Consider the following 25,112-nt stretch of genomic DNA (forward strand, 5'->3'; position numbering starts at 1 on the left):
AAAATTGAACTTATTAGAAAGGAGATTAAAGACAATGCGTCCCAGCTACAACGGGGTTATAGTAACGCAGATACGATTGTATATACGGCGGATACTGCAAATATCCAAAATAGTTTCTCTCGTTTTGATGAAATAACATTAGAAGGATTGTTACAACGTGTAAATGGAATAAAACAAACAACATATTTACTTGACCCACTTCCTGGGAAACTTATCAAGGAGCTTTTTGTATTATTAGGTCCATCAGTGCTAAATATTATAAACTTATCACTTTCCTCGGGCACTGTTCCCGTTGCATTCAAAAAAGCGGTTATTCATCCTCTCCTTAAAAGACCTAACCTCGATCCTGACCTCATGGTAAACTACCGACCGGTGTCTCACCTTCCCTTTATTTCGAAAATCCTCGAAAAAATTGTTGCAGAGCAGCTAAATGAGCACTTAGCGTTTAACAATCTATGTGAAACCTTTCAATCCGGTTTCAGGGCAAATCACTCGACTGAGACAGCCCTCGCAAAACTGACTAATGATCTATTGCTAACGATGGACTCTGATGCGTCATCTATGTTGCTGCTCCTCGATCTTAGCGCTGCTTTCGATACCGTCGATCATAATATTTTATTAGAGCGTATCAAAATACGAATTGGTATGTCAGACTCAGCCCTGTCATGGTTTAACTCTTATCTTACTGATAGGATGCAGTGCGTCTCCTATAACAGTGTGACCTCGGACTATGTTAAGGTAACGTGTGGAGTTCCCCAGGGTTCGGTCCTTGGCCCTGTACTCTTCAGCATCTACATGCTGCCGCTAGGTGACGTCATACGCAAATACGGTATTAGCTTTCACTGTTATGCTGATGACACCCAACTTTACATGCCCCTAAAGCTGACCAACACGCCGGACTGTAGTCAGTTTGAAGCGTGTCTTAATGAAATTAAACAATGGATATCCGCTAACTTTTTGCAACTTAATGCCAAAAAAATGGAAATGCTGATTATCGGTCCTGCTAGACACCGACCTCTATTTAATAATACAACTTTAACATTTGACAACCAAATAATAAAACAAGGTGACTCTGTAAAAAATCTGGGTATTATCTTCGACCCAACTCTCTCCTTTGAGTCACACATTAAAAGCGTTACTAAAACAGCCTTCTTTCATCTCCGTAATATCGCTAAAATTCGCTCCATTTTGTCCACTAAAGACGCCGAGATCATTATCCATGCGTTTGTTACGTCTCGTCTCGATTACTGTAACGTATTATTTTCGGGTCTCCCCATGTCTAGCATTAAAAGATTACAGTTGGTACAAAATGCGGCTGCTAGACTTTTGACAAGAACAAGAAAGTTCGATCATATTACGCCTGTACCGGCTCACCTGCACTGGCTTCCTGTGCACTTAAGATGTGACTTTAAGGTTTTACTACTTACGTATAAAATACTACACGGTCTAGCTCCAGCCTATCTTGCCGATTGTATTGTACCGTATGTCCCGGCAAGAAATCTGCGTTCAAAAGACTCCGGCTTATTAGTGATTCCTAGAGCTCAAAAAAAGTCTGCGGGCTATAGAGCGTTTTCCGTTCGGGCTCCAGTACTCTGGAATGCCCTCCCGGTAACAGTTCGAGATGCTACCTCAGTAGAAGCATTTAAGTCTCATCTTAAAACTCATCTGTATACTCTAGCCTTTAAATAGACCTCCTTTTTAGACCAGTTGATCTGCCGCTTCTTTTCTTTCTCCTATGTCCCCCCCTCCCTTGTGGAGGGGGTCCGGTCCGATGACCATGGATGAAGTACTGACTGTCCAGAGTCGAGACCCAGGATGGACCGCTCGTCGGGACCCAGGATGGACCGCTCGCCTGTATCGGTTGGGGACATCTCTACGCTGCTGATCCGCTTGAGATGGTTTCCTGTGGACGGGACTCTCACTGCTGTCTTGGAGCCACTATGGATTGAACTTTCACAGTATCATGTTAGACCCGCTCGACATCCATTGCTTTCGGTCCCCTAGAGGGGGGGGGGTTGCCCACATCTGAGGTCCTCTCCAAGGTTTCTCATAGTCAGCATTGTCACTGGCGTCCCACTGAATGTGAATTCTCCCTGCCCACTGGGTGTGAGTTTTCCTTGCCCTTTTGTGGGTTCTTCCGAGGATGTTGTAGTCGTAATGATTTGTGCAGTCCTTTGAGACATTTGTGATTTGGGGCTATATAAATAAACATTGATTGATTGATATATATATATATATATATATATATATATATATATATATATATATATATATATATATATATATATACTTATATATACTGTATATACCGGTAATAACAATATGTAATATGTTCAATATTTGGAGAGGGGAGAATGAAAGCGATTTTGACGCTCTAAATATGGAACTTGGAGACAAGCTCTTTGGACATAAATGTATTGCTTACCCAAAATCAACAGGAAACGTCCTTGGCCAACTAGACCAGACAAACAACTGTCCATCGAGTGAAACACGTTAATATCAACCATGATACTATGTAGGCCTATTAAGCTACTGTATGTCAAATATTGGTCATTATGGTGGTACTTGGGGAACCAGTTTTTTTCTAATGTGGTACTTGGTAAAAACAAGTTTGAGAAGCACTAGCTTAAAGGCCTACTGAAAGCCACTACTACCCACCACGCAGTCTGATAGTTTATATATCAATCAGGAAATCTTAACATTGCAACACAAGCCAATACGGCCGGTTTAATTTACTAAATTGCAATTTTAAATTTCGAGCGGAAGTATTATGCTAAAATTTTGCGGTATGATGACGCGTGCGCGTGACGTCACGCATTGTAGAGGACATTTTGTTCCAGTACCGTTCACAGCTATAAGTCGTGTGTTTTCATCGGATAATTCCACGGTGTTATGCACATCTGTGTTAATGAATCGTTTGCAATTTGTTCAATGAATAATGGAGACGTCAAAGAAGAGAGCTGTAGGTGGGAAGCACTGTATTGCGGCCGCCTTTAGCAACACAAACACAGTCGGTGTTTCATTGTTTACATTCCCGAAAGATGACGGTGAAGCTTTACTATGGAACAGAGCGGTCAAGTGAACACGGTTGGATTGGACCACACACACAAAGTACAGTGTATTATGCAGCGATCATTTCGAAAGATCGTGTTTTGAAGAGGGTCCCTTGCGAAGGGCAGTGATTGGCATCGCCACCACTCGTCGACTGGTGCTGAAGAAAGGTGCGGGGTTGACATTCAGGTTGTACAGGTACGACCATATAATCTCACTAAAACACTAGCAACACAATAAGCAGATAAGGGATTTTCCAGAATTATCCTAGTAAATGTGTCTAATAACATCTGAATTGCTCCCACTGAATAGTCTTATTTTTATTTTTTTTCTAGTCCTTCACTCTCACTTTCCTCATCCACGAATCTTTCATCCTCGCTCAAATCGTCGCTTTCTCGGTCCGAATCGCTCTCGATGCTGGTGGCCATGATTGTAAACAATGTTCAGATGTGAGGAGCTCCACAACCCGTGACATCACGCGCATATCGTCTGCTACTTCCAGTACATGCAAGGCTTTTTTATTAGTGACCAAAAGTTCCCAACTTTATCGTCGATGTTCTCTACTAAATCCTTTCAGCAAAAATATGGCAGTATCGCGAAATGATCAAGTATGACACATAGAATGGACCTGCTATCCCCGTTTAAATAAGAAAATCTCATTTCAGTAGGCCTTTAAGTTGCTGAAAAAAGCACATTATATCTGAGTTTTTATTTTCATACAGTAAATATGAATTTCTATTATTATGACATAAGCAGTATAAATAAAGTTACCAATGAGATTGACTCTTCCTGGTGCACATGCGTAGAAGAGAGGGGGTGCTCCATACTTTAGTGCAAATGCATTTTTCAAGTTTTGGAACCTGTGAAATTAAAACGTAATCTATAAGCAAACGTCCATGTCCGTCTGTCTGTGATCGTCAATACTCACCGTTTTCTATCGATGAGCGAAGCTTTTAATATGGGTGGGTTGGAAGCCATTTTCAGACTAAATGTTGTCAAACTAGAGAACTAGAATTGTGCGGACATCCTGGTTGAAGTCAGCTGACCGTCATCGGAACCCGGATGTTTATTAACTGATCCAGAGCGAGCTCCGAACCGAGAGTTCAGCGTCGATGCGATAACATTGCCATCAGGCGATCTGACCCTGGAACAGTTTGAGGTGAGTGAGACACTGTGGAGTGAAACGCACCAATCATAACGAGACGATGACGATAGACTACACTACCCACAATGCTGTAAAACAACTCGTTGCCATAGAAACGTGGTGACGTCACATTCCCTGACCAGCCTTTGAAGACGAAATAAAACTTAACGAGAAATACCCGTGTGTATATTTATTGTTGGTTGAATGTAGAACCTCTGTGTGTGTAAATAGGTAAATACTGACATGTACGACTGAGACGTTAATGCAGTATTCATTCAAACGGAATTTGGCGCTTCCAAAGCGCGCGACTTTTCAAAATGGGCGTGTCTTTCTTAAAGAGGACACACACACACACACACACACCGGGTTAGCTAATGCTAAGTTAGCATGAAGCTAACGAGACATGAAGCGCACAAACAAACGGTAAAAAATATGTTGTTAAACTAACGGCAGCGAGAAATGTCTGAGTCTACCCCGGCGATTTATGCGTTTCAGGCCTAGTGTTTCACACTTGAAAAAGCACCTTCCGTTAATGTTAGCGGTTTTACTCTCGCTAGCTGCCCGGCCAAGCATGTGGCTACAACTCTACAAACGTTATTAAAGAGGAACACCCGCCAAAACATCTACAGAATTCGGCTAAAGGTACGTTTTTCGTCTGGTTTTGCAACATTAACTGAACTTTACCTCAACTTGTTTGTGTTCATTATCCATCCATCCATCTTCTTCCGCTTATCCGAGGTCGGGGCGCGGAGGCAGCAGCCTAAGGATAGGATCGGATAGGTCTTTATTGTCATTGCACAAGTACAACGAAATTTTGTTTTCAGCACAAACCTGTTCAAGATTAGACAATCAAACAGTGTACAGGGTTACAGAACAAGAACGCTGATGGGTCGCCATAAGGCGCCCCGTAAAAGATGGGGAATAAGTAAACGCTGGGGAAGGATGAGTATAAAAATACAATCTAGACTGGGCTCCTAAGGGGGCGCAGTCTGGAGGTGGAAAAAAAACACCATAGCAAAGCACATATACATATTACAACATGCATCTCGAGATATCTAGCAACAGAGGGAAGGTAGTTCAAGGTCATGGTGGTAGGCCGCAGCTCTTCAGGCGCTGACCATCCATTCATCACCCCTACGGGATTTGCGTCGAGGGCGTTGGGTTGTGGCTGGGGGGTGTATGTGTGGCGTATATTTTTTTATATATGTGTGTGTAAGCCCGCAATGTGTCTCTGTTCTGCGGCCGTGATGTATTATTCGGTCGCTAGTCCAAAGTCAACAACAACAGGTGTGTTTCCTAAGCAGGGAAGCCCAGACTTCCCTCCCCCCAGTCACTTCGTCCAGCTCTTCCCTGGGGATCCCGAGACGGTCCCAGGCCAGCCGGGAGACATAGTCTTCCCAACGTGTCCTGGGTCTTCCCCGTGGCGTCCTACCGGTTGGACGTGCCCGAAACACCTCCCTAGGGAGGCGTTCGGGTGGCATTCTGACCAGATCCTCAAATCACCCCATCTGGCTCCTCTCGATGTGGAGGAGCAGCGGCTTTACTTTGAGCTCCTCCCGGATGACAGAGCTTCTCACCCTATCTCTGAGGGAAAGCTCCGCCACCCGGTGGAGGAAACTCAATTCGGCCGCTTGTACTTGTGATCTTGACCTTTTTGAGGATTAGGTGAGGATGGGAACGTAGATCGAACGGTAAATTGAGAGCTTTGCCTTCCGGCTCAGCTCCTTCTTCACCACAACGGATCAATACAACGCCCGCATTACTGAAGACGCCGCACCGATCCGCCTGTCGATCTCACGATCCACTCTTCTGTCACTTGTGAACAAGAGGTACTTGAACTCCTCCACTTGGGGCAGGGTCTCCTCCCCAACCCAGAGATGGCACTCCACCCTTTTCCGGGCGAGAACTATGGACTCGGACTTGGGGGTGCTGATTCCCATCCCAGTCACTTCACACTCAGCTGCATACAAACCAAACAAATACATCCAGATGTAATAAAAACAAACAAAAAACACACAAAAAAACAAGTGTAAAACTTCATGAAGTACAAACCGTTAAGTGTTAAGTTTGATGTCACTTTATTGTTGTCTTACATTCGATGCATACTGGAAAAATAGCAACATGATTATTCTGCCGTCTCTCCCAGTGTTCCCTGCACCGCCATGGCTTTTTTTGACGGGGCTCCTCTTCAAATACTGCAGGAGGAGGAGGAGGAAGGAGACGATCAGGCGGACATTTCAAGAGAGAATGAGGTACAACACATAACAAAAGTGTCCAACTGGTTGAGTTGTATTGTTTGCTTTGCCAGTAAGATTGAATTGAACACATAGAAAGTCAAATGTGCCACAATTTAAGATATGCAGCACTTGTTCCCTGGGCGCCACACCTGCTGTTTGTGGCTGGCTCCCACACACACTGGGAGTCAAATATATTATACATACAAATACTCACATACACACCGTTATTCATACATACATATATACTGTAGGTACCTACGCTCTCACATACATACCCAAATACAGTACATACCTACATACTCAAAAGTTCGTACATCCACACGCACATTCACTGTAAAAACATACGTATACACATACTGTACATTTACATTCACTGTACAAACATACATATACACATACATGTATATATACATTCACTAGACACACACAGTGGGGCAAAAAAGTATTTAGTCAGCCACCGATTGTGCAAGTTCTCCCGCTTAAAATGATGACAGAGGTCTGTAATTTTCATCATAGGTACACTTCAACTGTGAGAGACAGAATGTGGAAAAAAAAAATCCAAGAATTCACATTGTAGGAATTTTAAAGAATTTATTTGTAAATTGTGGTGAAAAATAAGTATTTGTTCACTTCAAACAAGGAAGATCTCTGGCTCTCACAAACCTGTAACAACTTCTTTATGAAGCTCTTCTGTCCTCCACTCGTTACCTGTATTAATGGAACCTGTTTGAACTCTTTATCTGTATAAAAGACACCTATCCACAGCCTCAAACAGTCAGACTCCAAACTCCACTATGGCCAAGACCAAAGAGCTGTCGAAGGACACGAGGAAAATAATTGTAGACCTGCACCAGACTGGGAAGAGTGAATCTACAATAGGCAAGCAGCTTGGTGTGAAAAAAATCAACTGTGTGAGAATTTATCAGAAAATGGAAGACATACAAGACCACTGATAATCTCCCTCGATCTGGGGCTCCAGGCAAGATCTCACCCCGTGGGGTCAAAATGATCATGAGAACGGTGAGCAAAAATCCCAGAACCACACGGGGGACCTGGTGAATGACCTGCAGAGAGCTGGGACAAAAGTAACAAAGGTTACCATCAGTAACACACTACGCCGACAGGGAATCAAATCCTGCAGTGCCAGACGTGTCTCCCTACTTAAGCTAGTGCATGTCCAGGCCCGTCTGAAGTTTGCCAGAGAGCACATGGATGATACAGCAGAGGATTGGGAGAATGTCATGTGGTCAGATGAAACCAAAATAGAACTTTTTGGTATAAACTCAACTCATCGTGTTTGGAGGAAGAAGAATACTGAGTTGCATCCCAAGAACATCATACCTACTGTGAAGCATGGGGGTGGAAACATCATGCTTTGGGGCTGTTTTTCTGCTAAGGGGACAGGACGATTGATCCGTGTTAAGGAAAGAATGAATGGGGTCATGTATCGTGAGATTTTGAGCCAAAACCTCCTTCCATGAGTGAGAGCTTTGAAGATGAAACATGGCTGGGTCTTCCAGCAAGACAATGATCCCAAACACACCGCCCGGGCAACAAAGGAGTGGCTCTGTAAGAAGCATTTGAAAGTCCTGGAGTGGCCTAGCCAGTCTCCAGACCTCAACCCCATAGAAAATCTGTGGATGGAGTTGAAAGTCCGTGTTGCTTGGCGACAGCCCCAAAACATCGCTGCTCTCGAGAAGATCTGCATGGAGGAATGGGCCAAAATACCAGCTACTGTGTGTGCAAACCTGGTAAAGACCTATAGTAATCGTTTGACCTCTGTTATTGCCAACAAAGGTTATATTACAAAGTATTGAGTTGAATTTTTGTTGTTGACCAAATACAAATTTTCCACCATAATTTACAAATGCATTTATTTAAAATTCCTACAATGTGAATTCCTGGATTTTTTTTTTCACATTCTGTCTGTCACAGTTGAAGCGTACCTATGATGAAAATTACAGACCTCTGTCGTCATTTTAAGTGAGAGAACTTGCACAATCAATGGCTGACTAAATACTTTTTTGCCCCACTGTACATACATACAGTCATGCACATAATCACGTTTCATCAAACATAGATTAACGTTGTTGCCCTAGAGTACACTGGGTAACATGGCACACTGACAAAGCTTAACCTATTGTACTATAACAATATACTAGGTTAATATAACTGGCTTCTCTTTCTTCCCCTCATTTTTTCTTCTCTATTGTGTATCCCTAGTTATCATTACATATATGTATTGTTGCATTTGAACAACTATTGTTGATGATAGAGGTAAATTATTGGTATTATTAATTATTAATAGAGCTATTTCTATTGGTATTTGAATTGCTCCATTTGTAGTGTAATAATGCTTATTGTAATTTCTGTATTATTATTTATTTCACCAACTGCTTCTTTGCTATCACTTTTACCATCATATTTGTACATAACGTATTTGCTGATGTTGCGCTATTGTTGTTGATGTTGTGTTTGCTGTTGTTGTTTTTGTCTGTCTGTCTTGTCCCCACAATTTCCCCCCTGACTTCCTTTTTTTCTCTTACTAACCCCTCCTGCTCCGGCCCGGCTGCACCAAATGATAATATAAATACATTTGATAAAGTCAAATACAAATAATTCAACAAGAGACATATTCCACACTTCTCTTTTGTAAAATAAATTTGTACAGCCGATATGAGCATCTACAACAACTATATGATTTGCCTGAGAAACTGGACAGGACAAAAAATAAAATAAAAATGATGAATAAATGATAAATGGGTTGTACTTGTATAGCACTTTTCTACCTTCAAGGTACTCAAAGCGCTTTGACACTACTTCCACATTTACCCATTCACACACACATTCACACACTGATGGAGGGAGCTGCCATGTAAGGCGCTAACCAGCACCCATCAGGAGCAAGGGTGAAGTGTCTTGCTCAGGACACAACTGACGTGACGAGGTTGGTACTAGGTGGGCATTGAACCAGGGACCCTCGGGTTGCGCACGGCCACTCCTCCACTGCGCCACGCCGTAAGATATTCAGCACCCAGCTGAGAATTTAAAAAATGTAGTTCCCATTCCGCCCCCCCCACTGCTTATAGATCATTATAAAGGTAGGTCTTTATTGTCATTGCACCAGTACAACAAAAATTTGTTTTCAGCACAAACCCGTTCAAGATTAGACAAACAAACAGTGTACAGGGTTACAGAACTGGAACGCTCATGGGTTGCTACAAGGCGCATTGTAAAAGATGGGGAAAAAGGTAGACGCTGGGGGACAATGAGTAAAAAAATACAATCTAGACTGGGCTTCTAAGTGCTCCACAGTTCTTCCCGCATCCTCTTGCTGCCTTATGTTTGAAATCACCAAAATATTATGAATGTGCCTGTTACTACATTACATAAATACTTACAGCGTGCATATAAAACTTTGAGGTAAGTGTTTGGATGTCATTTTTAACTGCTTTATTGGCAGAACAGAGTGACTCGCATAGGCTCCATTGTAAACAGACATTTTCTAACATGTATTTACTATTTAGAGTGCATACAGTAAAACAAAGACAATCATATTTGTGCTTGTCTTAAATATGGATTGTGAATGATAGGCACAAAAAGTGCAGTTCCCATTTGAGAGCAGGCATGCAGGAAGACAAGCAGGACATTGGGAATCTATTGATCGTTGACTTGTTTTTCTTTTTTCAATGGATCTGGTCGTACTATATAGTCAGTCTGGTCAAGTGGAAAATGCTTCCTGCCAGTAAGTGGAATGTTTCTGCTCCATTTAGCTGTGCTATATGTTTTGTCCAAACAATGGCATTTTTTTTGGAGCACAGCATGCCGCACACTCTTTGGCTGTTTAGCACAGTTTCTTTTGCTGAAATAGGTTAGGATGTCGTGACGTGGATTCTCTCTTTAATCGTAGACGAGCATCTTACTACAATGGTCAATATGGGTCCTTTGGTTGAGAACACGGTAAACGATTTGAAGAGCATTCAACAGTCCTTGTGGGAAGTAAGTCCAGCTGGTTCTATTTGTCCAATCACTTGAGCGAAGCAATCATGTAAGGGTGTTTTTCACATGAGAAGAGTATGTCTTGTTTTTGTGTCAGAAGGTACAGTGTTGCTTTGTGGTGGACTCTGCATAACAGATGTTAAACTACCGTTGAGTACATAGAGATTTGAGGACCCATTTAAGCTTTCATGTTAAAACTAGGTAGGTTTTAGAGTAGGGATATGAATCTTATGACAACTCACGATTCAATTTGATTCAGATTATTTGAGTGACATTCAATTTAGAATTGATTTGCGATTTAATACGATTCTGGATTTAAACACTATTTTAACAACAATATTTGGTGTGTAAATTATAATGAAACCATTTCAAAACTGGTTACAAACGCTCCTGTGGCTGCTGCCATATAAGCTATACTGTATTTACCGGACTATAAGGCGCACTTAAAATCCTTTTATTTTCCTCAAAACTCAACAGTGCGCCTTATTACCCGGTGCGCCTAATGTACGGAACAATTCTGGTTTTACTTACTGACCTCATAGCAATTTTATTTGGTACATGGTGTAATGATAAGTGTGACCAGTAAATGGCAGTCAAACAAAAGAGATACATATTGACTGCAATATGACTCAAGTAGACAACCCAACATTTTATATGTTCCATTGAAAATATAGAACATTACACACAGCGCGCAAAAATCTATCGAAACATTTTTAGTACGACTTTGGTAAGCTATGAAGCCGCAACCCTTGATGGATTGTATTGTGCTTCAACATAGGAGAGTATTATGGTGTGTGTCTATAAGGTAAGACATATTATCTGGCGGTTTGTTTCGCAATATAATGCAAAAGCAACTTTTCTAACCTTCTGGTACCTGCTGATCTGTATTGGGGATCTGCATACATCTTGAAAAATAGTGAGTGTCCGCCTTTGTAATCCGTGCCGACATCGTGGTCAATAAGCTTCTTCTTTTTCTCTATCTTCTTGTTATGGGACATTCATCCTCTGGTGTTGCCATTTCTAATATACAGTAGTGTAAAGTTCTTACTTATATCTGTCAGTAAACACGCCATGAAAGCTCTAAAACATACTGGTGTAGTGAATTTACATTATTCACCCAAGGAACTTTAGTTATTAGAGAGTTCCAGTCGTACGGTTTTTCACGGCCTTGTTGTTGTTGTTTCCAGATGATGAGATGCTGCTCTGTTAATTATTGAAATAAAGTCTGAATGTCATTGAAACAGTTAGCTCCATCTGTAGATACTTCTTCCACTCCCGTCCTTGCACGCTACACCGCTACAACAAAGATGACGGAGAAAAGACGCTGTCGAATGTGAGCCATGTAAATAAGACCGCCAACAAAACGGCGCATCCGGAAGCGACTGTCAGAAAGCGACTTGAAGATGGTCCGTAAAACATATTCTATGCAACATTTTGACCAAAGAACCACCATTACATGTTATGCAGATCACAAAGAAGTCTTTTACAATTAGCAAAATACAATTATAACTCATTTTAATGTGCCTTATATATGAAAAAAGATGGAAAATAGACCATTTATCGGCAATGTGCTTTATAATCCGGTGCGCCCTACGGTCCGGAAAATACGGTATACGGCAGCTAGTTAAAATTGATAATTGAACATTTTAAATCGATTCAGAATCGTGATTTTTAAAAATTGCGATTAAAAATGGGAATCGTTTTATCCGGCACCCCTAATTTAGAGTGTATGAAGTATTTTATAGTATGTGTTAAAGCTGTGTGGAGGGGTTGTAATAACATTATGCGTTGATTGATTGAGACCTTTATTAGTAGATTGCACAGTACAGTACATATTCCATAGAATTGACCACTAAATGGTAACACCCAAATAAGTTTTTCAACTTGTTTAAGTCGGGGTCCACTTTAATCAATTCATGGTAAACGTCCTGTTGGGGTGTAACGATGGATTGCTATATCGTAACAAAAATGGCAGATATCTACAGTGGTTGAGAAAGGTCATAACAAACGTGTTGTTGTGTGTAAGAGTGGCAGACTAGTGAGTCCTGCGAGAGTTTGGGTGTCTGTGTGTTTAAACGTGTGTTTGACTCCCTTAGTTTGTTACGGCTTGTTAAGAAAGCGTCTAAGAGTGTATCGCCGACTGTGTCTCATTCTCCGCTGCCAAGCATTTTAATATCATAACTTTCAGCCACAGCACGATTGCAAAAGCCAGGATTAATACAAACGACACAAAACAATTATAAAGCCGCAACACATCTTTAAACTACGGAAGACGCGGCCAACACTGTGGAAGTGAAGGCGGTGCAAGTTACCGCGACGCACAGACTACCAGAATACAAGGAGAAGTCATTTTATGAGAAACACATAAATGGAAGGGATGGATGAAGGAGGCTTTGGAAATTAGGAAGCGAGGTGCCAACATCATCAACAGGGATGAGAAAGCATACATGCTTCCACACACTTGGGACGCTGTCCTTTTATGGCTCCGCCAGGTCAGACAACAGATACTGTATGGCCAGGTCGGGGAACTTTATTTAGTCGGTAAATCTACTGTTAAAATGTTGGTAAGTTTACTTTTATTGGAAATTATTGTGAATGTTTAGCCCTGTGATGAGAAAGCAACTTGTCCGGGGTGTACACTGCCTTCCGCCCGAAACGCAACTGAGATAGGCTCCAGCGACCCCGAAAGGGACAAGCGGTAGAAAATGGATTAATGGATGGGTTCGAATGTTTAAAATGCGAGCAGAAAGTGTTTCCTCCCGTTAAATCAACCTAAGTGTTGCACTTTATTCAAATAAGATGTGAATGCATTGCCCATTAATTGTAGTTTACGTGCTTGTTTGAATCCATAATTAATTTATAACTACCGTATTTCCTTGAATTGCCGTAGGGCATATAGTATGCGCCTGCCTTGAATTACTGCCGGGTCAAACTCACTTCGCAAAATAATTAGCGCATGCTTAGTATTACCGCCTGGTCAAACTCGTGACGTCACGAGTGACACTTCCCCTGTCAACATTTTCAAAATGGAGGAGGCTGATTTCAATACCGGTAATTTGAAATCGCATAAAGGGAAGAAGATTAAGAGCTATTCAGTAGGATTTAAGGTCCAAACTTACATCACACTCAACTTTTTTACTGCTTGCCTTTGGTAAGTGCCGCGGTAAGAAGAGGTTTTTTAAAAATTAGCGCATGCTTACTTTTACCGCATGCCTTTGGTAAGCGCAGTAGTGAGAAGGGGTTTTAAATGAATTAGCGCCCCGGCGGCAATTCAAGGAAATACGGTAATTCCCTTACAAGATATAACAGGAATATAGGAAACTTCACCTGCAGTATCCAGTATTTATTTCACAGTCACAATGCCTGATTTGTTTTGCTAAAAAGTAACTGAATCAATTCAAATTTACTGTATCAGAGTAAAAAAAAAAATCGTCTCTGAATTGTATCGGCAACCACAAATATCGGAATTGTTAAAAACCAATCGTTACACTCTTAATATTTATCCATCGATCAATTTTCTACCACTTGTCCCTTTCGGGGTTACATGGTGGGGCTGGAGCCTATCCAAGCTGCGCTCGGGCAGAAGGCAGCGTACAGCCTGGACAAGTCGCCATCTCATAATATGCACAAAATACTCATTTATAAAATACTAATTTCCATGTTTTGTTTTCCTCAGCTCAAAAAACTGCTCACCGACCTGCCAGATGACATGCTTGAGGATAGCCGAGAAGCGTCCTTTGTCGAGCAGGAGACTTCCACCTGCAACAATAAAAACGCTGAAAACAGGTAACACACAAGAATGTATGTAAGCAAGTAGCTGCATATTGCTACCATCTCTTAAGAGAGGAAGCTTGCGGTACACAGACTACTCTAAAGTATATCCAAGCTTCATTTCCAGTATGCTACCTCTAAAATATATGCAATATGGAGATAAAGTGTATCTTTAGTATTTGCGTATATAGCAACATCTCTTCACAAACTATTACATGCAGTGTGTTCCATCTGCTGCCATTTGTAACACTTTTCTATTTTGTTTCCATTTGTAGCCCCATTATTTACTTTTTACTTTTTAAATTTGATCTCAATTCTGTACACTGCTGCTGGAATTAAAAATTTTTCTGAGGGAACTCTCCTGAAGGAATCGATAAAGTTTTGTGTGAGTTAATGTGATTGCAACACTTTCAAATTTTAGATGGTCTCAGCATCTAAACTTAAGGGAGGCACACGAACTGAAGTACTTTACGGCAAGCAGTATCGGCGCTGGTGATTCAGTGTCAACTTGTTTGCCTAAAGAAGTCACAATATTTGTGCTCTAGGATGTTAAGGTCCATCTGCATAGACCTCAGCAATGGTAGTATGCTTGTTTCTAAAAATGTCATGTTCAAACACTGATGACATCTATTAATCAGACAAGAAGCAAGGAATCATGCAGGGACAGAGTTCAATTTAGCTCATGAGGAGACACGTGTTTTGGGCTGTACTGTAGTTACAGATCCAAACTATGTTCTAAAAATCAAGCAACGCGCGCCTCTTTTATTTATTAGGAAAGTCCCTATTACATCACTGTCGCTGAGGGAAGGGGGTTGACTCGACAACTCCAGTTAGACACAATACATGGTTATGCAAATATGTTGACACTTGGTGCTATCGCCCAGTCTCTGCTTTGTCTGGTCCCGGAACCCTTTGTTCGGCCTTGGCAGTGAGCAGGCCGAGTCTGGTACTATCACCCAGTCTCTGCTTTGTCTGGTCCCGGAACCCTTTGTTCGGCCTTGGCAGTGAGCAGGCCGAGTCTGGTACTATCACCCAGTCTCTGCTTTGTCTGGTCCCGGTACCCAATATTCGGCCTTGGCAGTCAGCAGGCTGTGTCTGGACAAAACACTGATAAACGAAGCTAGCAATCTCTTGGAACGCTAGCTCTGCACAAATACAGAAATACCACTTCAGCACAAATTGACAATACTTTATAGTAACGGCCCTTAACCATAAAGTTATGATGATAATATATATATAATTATTCTAACTAAAAACTGCATTTTTCTTATGTTTCATTGGTCCATTACCAGGTCTGTACCTACTACCTAACAAGTATTGTGTTTCTTTATTGTCTCCACACAGTCCACAGTCCAAATGGATTCAGCAATGGTCCGACCATCCAAGACCCACCTCACATGAGCAGGCATGGTGTTTCTTTTTGCTGTGATTTAATTTTCGTAAAATTCTAAATAACAAGTTTCATGTCTTTTTAAAGAACTATGAAGCAGGTTACAATCAACTTCCTTATGGGTTTGATGTCAATAACGTGCTTGGAAATAACAGTCATCCGCATCACGCTCCTATGTGGAACCAGCAATCCAAAGATCCACACTTCGTCCAAGAGGACTACACACAAACCAGCATAGCAACAGAAAAATCCACAGAGGACAGTCTTTTTGCCACAGATCTGACATATGAGCCAGATCCACACCCTCAACGTGTTTATAACCAAGTTACATGTGACAGAGATGGACTAAGCGGTAATATCCATGACAACGGAGACCGCCACGATCCCAGAATGCACTTTCAAGTAAGTTCAATTCATTAGTGGATTTCTTTGCCGGTCACAAAAAAACTACTTGGAAGCTGATGTATCCTTGAGCAAAGCATTAAACTTCCTAATTGAAAGACAACCATTTCGAGTAGGCAACCAAGAGTGTGTTTCTGACCCAACATCACAATGGAAGCTTAATCCAAAAAGCTGGTATTCATCAATTAATTAATATGTCTTCGAATAGTCTACAATATGATTCAATCCAATCCACTTTATTTATATAGCACATTTAAACAACAATAACGTTTCCAAAGTGGTGCACAGCCATGTTAAAAACAATATTAAAAAAATATATATATATATTATGCTCCACCAATGACTGAATAAAACAAAAAATAAATAAAAATAAAACAATATAAAAACAAATATGATTAAAAACTATTTTAAAGGGTAAAATCAATTAAAACAGTAAAATAAAAATCTAAGTGTATAAAAAACACAGAGGACAAGAGAAGACAGAGGACCACACAACTCACGTAGTGTTAAAAGTCAAAGAATAAAAGTGGGTCTTAGGACGAGATTTAAAACACTCCACTGTGGAAGCAGTTTGAACATGGAGCGGCAGAGTGTTCCAGAGCTTAGGGCCGACCACAGAGAAGGCCCTGTCTCCCCTGGTCTTAAGTCTGGTTTTGGGCACCACGAGCTGGAGCTGGCTCTCGGACCTCAGAGCGCGCGCAGGAATGTAAATTTGGATGAGGTCTGTGATATATTGAGGTGCCAGTCCATGTAAAGATTTAAAAACAAACAGCAATATTTTAAAAATCAATTCTAAAATGAACAGGGAGCCAGTGCAAACTCTGAAGAATTGGGGTTATATGCTGGCGTTTCCTGGCCCCTGTTAAAAGTCGTGCTGCCGCGTTCTGGACTAACTGCAACCGGAAGAGAGCTTTTTGGCTAATGCCAGCATAAAGTGCATTGCAGTAGTCCAGGCAACTTGAAATAAAAGCATGCACGACTTGTTCAAAAAGGTTAAAAGATAAAAACGGTTTAACCTTTACTAAAAGACGAAGGTGATAAAAACACGATTTTAAAACGCCATTGACTTGTTTGTCTAGTTTAAAATCGCTGTCTATAGTGACGCCAAAGCTGGTGACTTTGGGATGCACATAATTTTGCAATGGTCCCAAGTCAGTGAGGGCCGGACCAAAAACTAAAATTTCCGTTTTTCCCTCATTCATTATTAAAAAATTCTGGGCTGACCAAGCCTTGACGTCGCATAGACAGTTAAGAAGGGGTGTCAGGGGGCCGTGGCTTTTTGAAATCTGCATAAAAATTTGGCAGTCATCTGCATAAAAGTGATAAAACACTCCATGTTTCTTAAAAATATCTCCAATAGGGAGGAGATAAAGAGCGAACAGGATGGGGCCTAAAATAGATCCTTGGGGGACACCACAGTAAAGTACCAACCTCACAATGGAATCATCAGGTATTACGTCCCTCTCTTCCATTTAAAAGAGAGAGCCGAGTTCAGTACTCAAGGCCCAGCATAGAGAGGGTTGTTGTGCAAGGATATTCTTAGATTGGAGGAGTCAGGATGCGCCGCCGCGGAAAGGGAGCCCACGTTTGGACTTGCCGAGCTTATGTATAGGTTCGACCAGTTCACTCAGGCTGGAGACCTCCCTCACTGGTACCCTCCGGCAACTGTAATGATCCTTCCTCAGGTGTTTTATTTAGAAACCTTGTTACAAATATTTTATTTACTCTGATAGTCCAGTTTGATGCTCTCTTTGGCGCTCTGCCAGAGCAGAAGCTTCTGTTAACTTGGGCAACACGTAAAACATAATAATAAGTGTATTTGTGTTGGCAGAAATGTCAAAAGTTACATTACCAAACATCTTTGACAGTCAAAGCATGAACACAATCCTTTCATTTGTTTAATTAAAATGCTGAAGTGATTCAAACACGAAAGTGCATCACCAATTTTGCAGACAGAAACAAGTCACAAAACCATGGGATTCTTTTTTTGGTTCCGCAAAATTATACCCAGTCAAACGGACTGGTCTGTAACATTTTTGTTAAAGACAAACTAAATAAAATGGGGGGGTGTACACAAACTACTGTACTCTCTCAATTTCAGCTGTCTTGTATTTGTTTTTGTATCTACAGGCTGGGGCTACAGAACAAGGTGTGTATCCGAACACGGCCAGTTACAATCCTGCCCATCAGAAATTAAACCCTCAGGTCCAGCATCAAGTTGGTCCTTTTGACCAACTACAGAGAGAATTGCTCGACTCAACACAACGTGAGTCTTGCAAGTATTCCCGTGCCCTTTTCGGTGTTGTAGCGTGCTAAGTACCAAGATATCTAATCTCTGTCTTATGATTATCATCAAGCATGCAAAAAGCAAATGACACTCCTTTTGAATTTAGGTTACTTAAAGAGGTCACACTTTGCAAAATCCCCTTTTTTTCCTTTTGGCACCTGTTTTTGTGTAATTGAGATCTCAATACATATCAAAATGTTGAAATCAAACCAGGGAGGCATTGCAGAGATATTTGGCATGATTTGTTAATTAGGTATTTTTTTTACATCAGTGGATATCTTTATGCACAATAAATGTTTTCTGGTTGATGTCCTGTCCAACGTTTTTATTTTCCATTTGTAGTTTCAAGAAAAATATGTCCACGGTGTGACCCGATAACCTAAATTGCTCTACTATTGGTTGTATAAACCAGCACAGGTCACTACACTGACCTTAAGCCTTATCTGAAGAAGTAAAAGGTACCTGCTTAATTTTTTTGTTTCATGATAATGTGCCTCAACTGTGCAAAGCACTTAAGTGATGGCTGCTTTACCAACCTTTGACAGTAAACAGAAGAAAGGTCAGTCCCTGCTGTTTATGGCAATGGTGTAGACAATTAAGCAGTGAATCAAATAATATAATAATATGTTACCAATGTAGCTCACAGTGTAGCTTAACTACAACATAGCCTGTTCTTCATTTACAGAGATAAACAGGCTATGTATAATGTTATATTATTGCAGGGATGTCACTGTATAAAACCTGTATACTTACACCTTTATAACGCTGAAAGGTGCTGGATAAGAAAAGAGCTGCTTTCATTTTAAACCTCGGTTTTGATGTTTCTTCCTAGCTTTCTTTTTGTTGCAGGTGAGTCTCCAGCTCGTACATGTACGGTTGAATGCTAAAATCCTCTGTTGCTGCAATTTGTTTAAAAAAAAAAAAAAAAGGATCTTGCTAAATTTGATTTGTACCTTGTAATCTACAAAACATGGCAGATGGGGCGTAGAATCAGTCTCAGTCAGCTGCAAAGGGCAAGGTGTTGAAGTGTTCATTTTTATCTTAAAAGATAACAGCTAATACTCGTTTTCAAGAGACCGTCAGAAAGGGACTTAAAGAGGGTTTGCAAAGCAAAATGTATGAGCAATTTTGACCAACGCGCCACCATTGCACGTTACTTAGACCATTAGGAAGTGTGTTAAATGTAGAGCATGATATAACCCCTTTAGCGTTGAATTGTTTTTTTTGCAATATACGTATATAATTTTAACACACTTTCTTATAGGCTACGATACATGATGATGGTGCTCTGGTCAAAATTTTGCAAGAATTTTGTTTTACAGACCATCTCCAAGCGGCTTTATGACGGCCTCGTTAGTGTGCTGTTTTTTGGGTGGTCTTATTTAAGGTCTTAAGTCCTCCTCCAGGCCAAACCCCCTTGAACTGCGCCTCCACCTCGTCAGCCCTGTTGACGTTTTGAGCGCTTTCATATCGAGTCTACTGACTGATATAAGTTAGAACTGTACAATACTTTGTTTCAAACACGGCAACAGAGGAAGATTTTATATTTGATGTGCATGTACAAGCCAGTCTGCCCCACAAGAGGATCGAGAAAAACAAGGAACTTATTGACTACAACTGAACAAAAATGGCGGACTGTCGCAAAGCTCTTCGTGTAAAACTCTACCGTATGTGGAGATATCTGCTGACATAAGGCAAAATATGTCACTAAAGTCACAAATTCCAAATGGCTCGTTTGGAGCAAGTTTGGAAGACGGCAAGATTGTTTTATAAATATCTCTATCATGCCTCCATTGTTTGATTTCAAATTTCCAGGACATATGGGGATCCAAAAACAGGTTATGGCAGGTTGTTTTGCATAATAGGATCCCTCTAATAATGTTAGTATTTGGCTGTTTTCTTCTCTATACAATCGTTGACTTCTAAGTTTTTTTGCTTTTTTAGAAACTGCTGAAAAGGAACAGCTTGCCCAACTGCAGATTTTAAAGAAGGCTCAAGACAAGCAAATTGAGGGTTTGGAGCAAAAGCTTGAAGAGTTAAGACGCAGTATGAGATACCTTGAGCATCAGCATGCCATCGTCAAAGGTATCTTTTTTCTTTGCAGTACTTTTAAAATGAAGTTGTTTTTATATTTGCACCAAACCATATGCAACAATATGGTACTGTTTATCGATATCTTGGACTTTTATGTGTCAATGTAAATGTGCACTGGGGGTTCATGTTAGGAATGACTATTTTGCACATCACCTGTGAGGGACTTATCACTTTCTGCAGATGCAACGGTGCATTGTCATCCACTGAAGTGTTCACTCATTTATGTGTAGATGAAAGGGATGGCTTTGCAGTTAAACTTAACGAGTCAAGTCGACTGCTGGACAACGCCAAAGATCGAGAGGCTCAGATGCAAAACAAAATGAAGGTGGTGGAGCAGGACATACAGGTTCTGAATAGGAAAGACCAGGAGGTAAGATATGCAGAGTGTGCTCTTGTAAGTCTCTGTCAGTTGTGTTGTATTGTCGTAATTTGGATGTTTTCATACTATGGCGACAGACAACTTAACTTTGACATAATGTGATTACAGAACACGGAAAAGCAGAGGGTAGCTGAGGCCGCCATAGACAGCATGAAGCAGCAGATGTTGTGTCGCTCCGACACACTTTCCAAAGCAAGTGAGAAGCATGACAGAGATGTTGCGGCCATTAAGGAAAAGCACGAGGCTGCGGTCTTGACCTTACAACAAAAGCTTGATTTATTATCTAAGGCTATGAATGAACAGGTTAGTGATGCTCTCATCAATAAAGCTGTCATGTACTTAGGAGATTCAATTGAGCACAGTCTGCAAACATGTACACATTAGTCAACTCCCATAATGTCAGACCTCATTTACAATGTCCGTGCAAAACTAAAAGTTTACAGTCCAGTAGGAAACACGGAAGGTACTCAAAGCACTTTGACACTATTTCCGCAATGGGGCTGTATAGCTTGGTTGGTATAGCGGCCGTGCCAGCAACTTGAGGGTTGCAGGTTCGATCCTCACTTCCGCCATCCTAGTCACTGCTGTTGTGTCCTTGGGCAAGACACTTTACCCACCTGCTCCCAGTGCCACCCACACTGGTTTAAATGGGTTTCACTATGTAAAGCGCTTTGGGTCACTAGAGAAAAAGCGCTATATAAATATAATTCACGTCACTTCACATTCGCCCTTTCACACCCTGATGGCGGGAGCTGCCATGCAAGGCCCTTACCACGACCCATCAGGAGCAAGGTTGAAGTGTCTTGCTCAAAGACACAACGGGCGTGACTCAGTGTGTAGAAGGTGGGGATTGAACCAGGATCCCTCAGGTTGCTGGCATGGCCACTCTCGCAACCGCGCCGAGCCGTCCCCATTATTCATGTGGATAGTTGAAAGGTGTGTGCTTGAAACACCTTTTAGTAAAGAGCACTTACAGTATTACTAAAGAATTGGGACACTTGGCCGTCATACCCTCAGAAAATGGAAGAAAATCTGCAGGTGATGTTCACTGCGTCAGTGGGAGTTTTTCACTGTTCATTATAGGGCTGGGCGATATGGCCTTTTATCAATATCTCGATATTTTTGGGCCATGTCACGATACACCAGATATATATTGATATTTTGCCTTAGCCTTGAATGAACACTTGATGCATATAATCACAGCAGTATGATGATTCTATGTGTCTACATTAAAAGATTCTTCTTCATATTACATTAATATATGCTACTTTTAAACTTTCATGCAGAGAGGGAAATCACAACTAAGTCAATTGACCAAAACTGTATTTATTAAACAGTTATTAAGCAGTGGCACAAACATTCATGTCATTTCCAAAACAGAAAATGCAAAATTGTCAGAGACATTTGAAAACAAGCTATTAGTGCACTTTTGTGCATGATGTCACTAATATGACGTATCAAAACAACACTAAATTAAAAGTGCACTTTTTGTACAGAACGCCACTACAATAGTTAAAAACAAATAAGGTGCACTTTTGTGCATAATGTCACACAAGATATTTCAATAACTGTCAAATAAAATTGAGCTGCATAATAGGACCCCCCACGGTAGAAAATGGATGGATGGAGTAGGATATCAAATAGTATATGTCCTTCGCGATGTTGTAGGTTCCTGAGGACGTTATCTCCTTCTGTCGTTGATTTTTTTTTTTCATACGGTGTAAATGTGGAAATTGTTGCCTCTGCATTTTGTGTGTGTGGAACCGAACAGAGATGTTGACATGCAGTTTCAAGCACTCTTCATTCTCTAGCAATTAACTTTTCAAATGATGCTTCAAATTAGCAATAGGTGCTACTTTTTGTAGCAATGCTTTTGCCGCATAACTGTTCAACATATTCCTGCTTGAAGCCAAACAACCGCCAGACGATGCACCAAATGCTGTTTTTGTTGGTAATTAATTCTTCCTCCATTTGTTCCAAGATTCGCACCTTCTCTCTCGTATTACCACTCGCAACGCACCGTTAGCACCACAGCTAATGTTACTCATTGTAGCTACCTCTCTGCTCGGGGAGGGCGTGTGACGTTGCACGCCTGACAGCATGTGACGTATGTAAGAAGGTGCGCTTGTTTTATGTCTCTGCTTCTCACAGAGACAAGAAAGAGTGGGAAACGCATGCAGTGTAATTACCGCAGCTAAAAGCAACTGTGTGACAACGTATACTTGGATATCACTACATAGTCATTTTCTATATCGCACAGAGACAAACGCGCGATATACCGAGTATATCGATATATCGCCCAGCCCTAGTTTAGTACAGAATTTGTGAGATCGGAATTTATCTGATTTTGGAAGACAGCATAAAAAAATCCACCAGGTCTACACTGCAAAAAGTCAGTGTTCAAAAAGAAGAAAAAAAATATAAAAACAAGAGGTATATTACTTGAACTATGCAAAATTATCTGCCAATGAAACAAGAAAATTCAGCTTGTCAAGACTTTCCAAAACAAGCAAAATTAGCTAACCTCAATGAACCCAAAAATACCTTAAAAGAAGTATATTCTCCCTAATAACAAGTGCTCTTGTCTTGGTAGAAAAAAAAAGAGACCTTTTTGCTCAATATGTTGAAAAATATTCTTAAATGAAGTAAATGCTAGTGCCATTACCTTGACATAACGATATGCGCTTGGCATCACAATTTTTTTTTTTCATGCTTGAAGTAAGAAATTATTACTTTAAAAAAGCAGTTTTATACTTGCGAGTGTTGATGACACAGCTTTGCAACACTTGATATTCCAGTTTCAAGCATGTTTTACTCAATATAGGTCCGGGCTGGGCAATTATTTAGACTCAGGGGCCACATTTAGAGAAAAAAAATATGTGTCTGGGAGCCGGTATATCTATTTTTAGGCACACTAATACAAAACTTCGCAATAATGTCTGATTGAATGCTAAAAACGTTATTTTGAAAAATATTCTTAAATGAAGTAAATGCTAGTGCCGTCACCTTGACTTAACGATATGCGCTTGCCATCACGATTTTTTTTTTCATGCTTGAAGTAAGAAATTATTACTTTAAAAAAGTGGATTTATACTTCTGAGTGTTGATGACACAGCTTTGCAACACTTGACATTCTAGTTTCAAGCATATTTTACTCAATATAGGTCATCAAATCTCAGCAACAAGCTGTAATACCTTACTGAGATCATTTAGAACCAAAACACTTAAAACAAGTAAAACACTCTAACATAAAATCTGTTTAGTGAGAAGAATTATCTTATCAGACAGAAAATAATCAAATATCACCCTTATTTGAGATACTTCATCTTACTTAGATTTTAGTTTTTACAGTGTAGTGCATCTCCGCCAAAGTTAGGTGATGACATGTAAAGTAATTGGGGGAGCGATTGCACTGCTGCACGCATTTGTTTGCATGTTTGTGCTCATGTTTGTGATAATGCTGTTGGAAAGCACAAATTGTGGCGTTACCACACACACTTTACCAACACATATGTTGGTAAAGTAACTAAGCCTGCCTCGGTGCTTTATGGATTCAAGTCTGTATGGTCTTAATGTGCTGCAGCTACCATTAAACCTGTCTGATTTTGGTAAAAGCAAAAGAAGACATGACTGGTGCTGGAACTGAAAGAATCATCTGATCTCATTAAGAGTGCAGAGGTCGCCATCCGCATTGGATGGAAATGGGGAGCCTAAGATGAAGTACAACGCGTCATTTCCAACTTGTAAGACCATGAAGTGATGCAACTGAACCAGTTTGGCCGTGATGGACTAGGCTGAGGAACACAACGTCAGTTCTGTTACATAACCAACAAGAAGCGGCAGAGAGCCATGGTAGTAGAGGTCTCAAGAGTGGAGCTAGAGTGAAAAAAAAAATATATATATGTTTTTTTACATCAAAGCAGTGTCCAAATTCAACCCAAGGACTCGGATGTGGTTGGGCGTTACCATTAACAGGCATATCACGTTAGAAGAAAGTGATTAGAAGAAACACCACATTCAAAGCTTAGTTTTCTGCTGAGGACAACCTACGACAGATACCCTTCCATGCCCTCGGAACCTGACGTAGTGGTTGGGAGACGAGGTTAGCTTTCCCCTGTGCGGCCGTGGCAAAGCAAACCTACAGATCATTCTCTTGGGTTGCAGAGAGGCAAGTCCTCTTCAAGCTGGCTGAGGTCCTTGAGAGGTGCATGCAGCGTATCACCAAAACCTACACAAGCAACCACAAAGCAGGAAGCCCTGAAGGGTTGTGTCAGGCCTGGTAGCACCTGCTGTCCCTCAGACAGGAAAAAGAACTACATCTTCACTCCCGTAAAAGAGTAGCAGATGTTGGTGGACTT

At 40.9% G+C, this 25,112-nt stretch overlaps 2 protein-coding genes across 8 annotated transcripts in view; one reads left to right on the forward strand and one right to left on the reverse strand.

Annotated features, from left to right (window-relative positions):
• galk2 (galactokinase 2) overlaps nucleotides 1–4,898 on the reverse strand; it is a 28,699-nt gene extending 23,801 nt beyond the window's left edge. The window contains exons 1-2 of one of the 3 annotated variants that reach the window (XM_061916917.1): nucleotides 3,980–4,169; nucleotides 3,823–3,911 (exon numbers count right to left, since the gene is read on the reverse strand). In XM_061916917.1, coding sequence (XP_061772901.1) covers nucleotides 3,823–3,911; nucleotides 3,980–4,029 — 139 coding nt within the window. In that variant the 5' untranslated portion in view covers nucleotides 4,030–4,169. Of the gene's footprint in view, nucleotides 1–3,822; nucleotides 3,912–3,979; nucleotides 4,170–4,879 lie in introns of those variants that run through there. The other 2 variants (XM_061916919.1, XM_061916918.1) reach the window with 2 other exon arrangements.
• The window catches only part of cep152 (centrosomal protein 152), a 42,803-nt gene continuing 22,219 nt past the window's right edge, over nucleotides 4,529–25,112 (forward strand). For 4 of the 5 annotated variants that reach the window (XM_061916908.1, XM_061916912.1, XM_061916911.1 and 1 more), the window contains exons 1-9: nucleotides 4,529–4,837; nucleotides 6,342–6,447; nucleotides 14,108–14,217; nucleotides 15,547–15,607; nucleotides 15,680–15,994; nucleotides 18,125–18,260; nucleotides 20,226–20,366; nucleotides 20,606–20,745; nucleotides 20,863–21,057. In XM_061916908.1, coding sequence (XP_061772892.1) covers nucleotides 6,358–6,447; nucleotides 14,108–14,217; nucleotides 15,547–15,607; nucleotides 15,680–15,994; nucleotides 18,125–18,260; nucleotides 20,226–20,366; nucleotides 20,606–20,745; nucleotides 20,863–21,057 — 1,188 coding nt within the window. In that variant the 5' untranslated portion in view covers nucleotides 4,529–4,837; nucleotides 6,342–6,357. Of the gene's footprint in view, nucleotides 4,838–6,341; nucleotides 6,448–10,297; nucleotides 10,432–14,107; nucleotides 14,218–15,546; nucleotides 15,608–15,679; nucleotides 15,995–18,124; nucleotides 18,261–20,225; nucleotides 20,367–20,605; nucleotides 20,746–20,862; nucleotides 21,058–25,112 lie in introns of those variants that run through there. The other variant, XM_061916910.1, reaches the window with a different exon arrangement.

The sequence above is a fragment of the Nerophis ophidion genome, linkage group LG12, assembly GCF_033978795.1.
Source record: "Nerophis ophidion isolate RoL-2023_Sa linkage group LG12, RoL_Noph_v1.0, whole genome shotgun sequence".
In the NCBI taxonomy this organism is placed as follows: domain Eukaryota; kingdom Metazoa; phylum Chordata; class Actinopteri; order Syngnathiformes; family Syngnathidae; genus Nerophis; species Nerophis ophidion.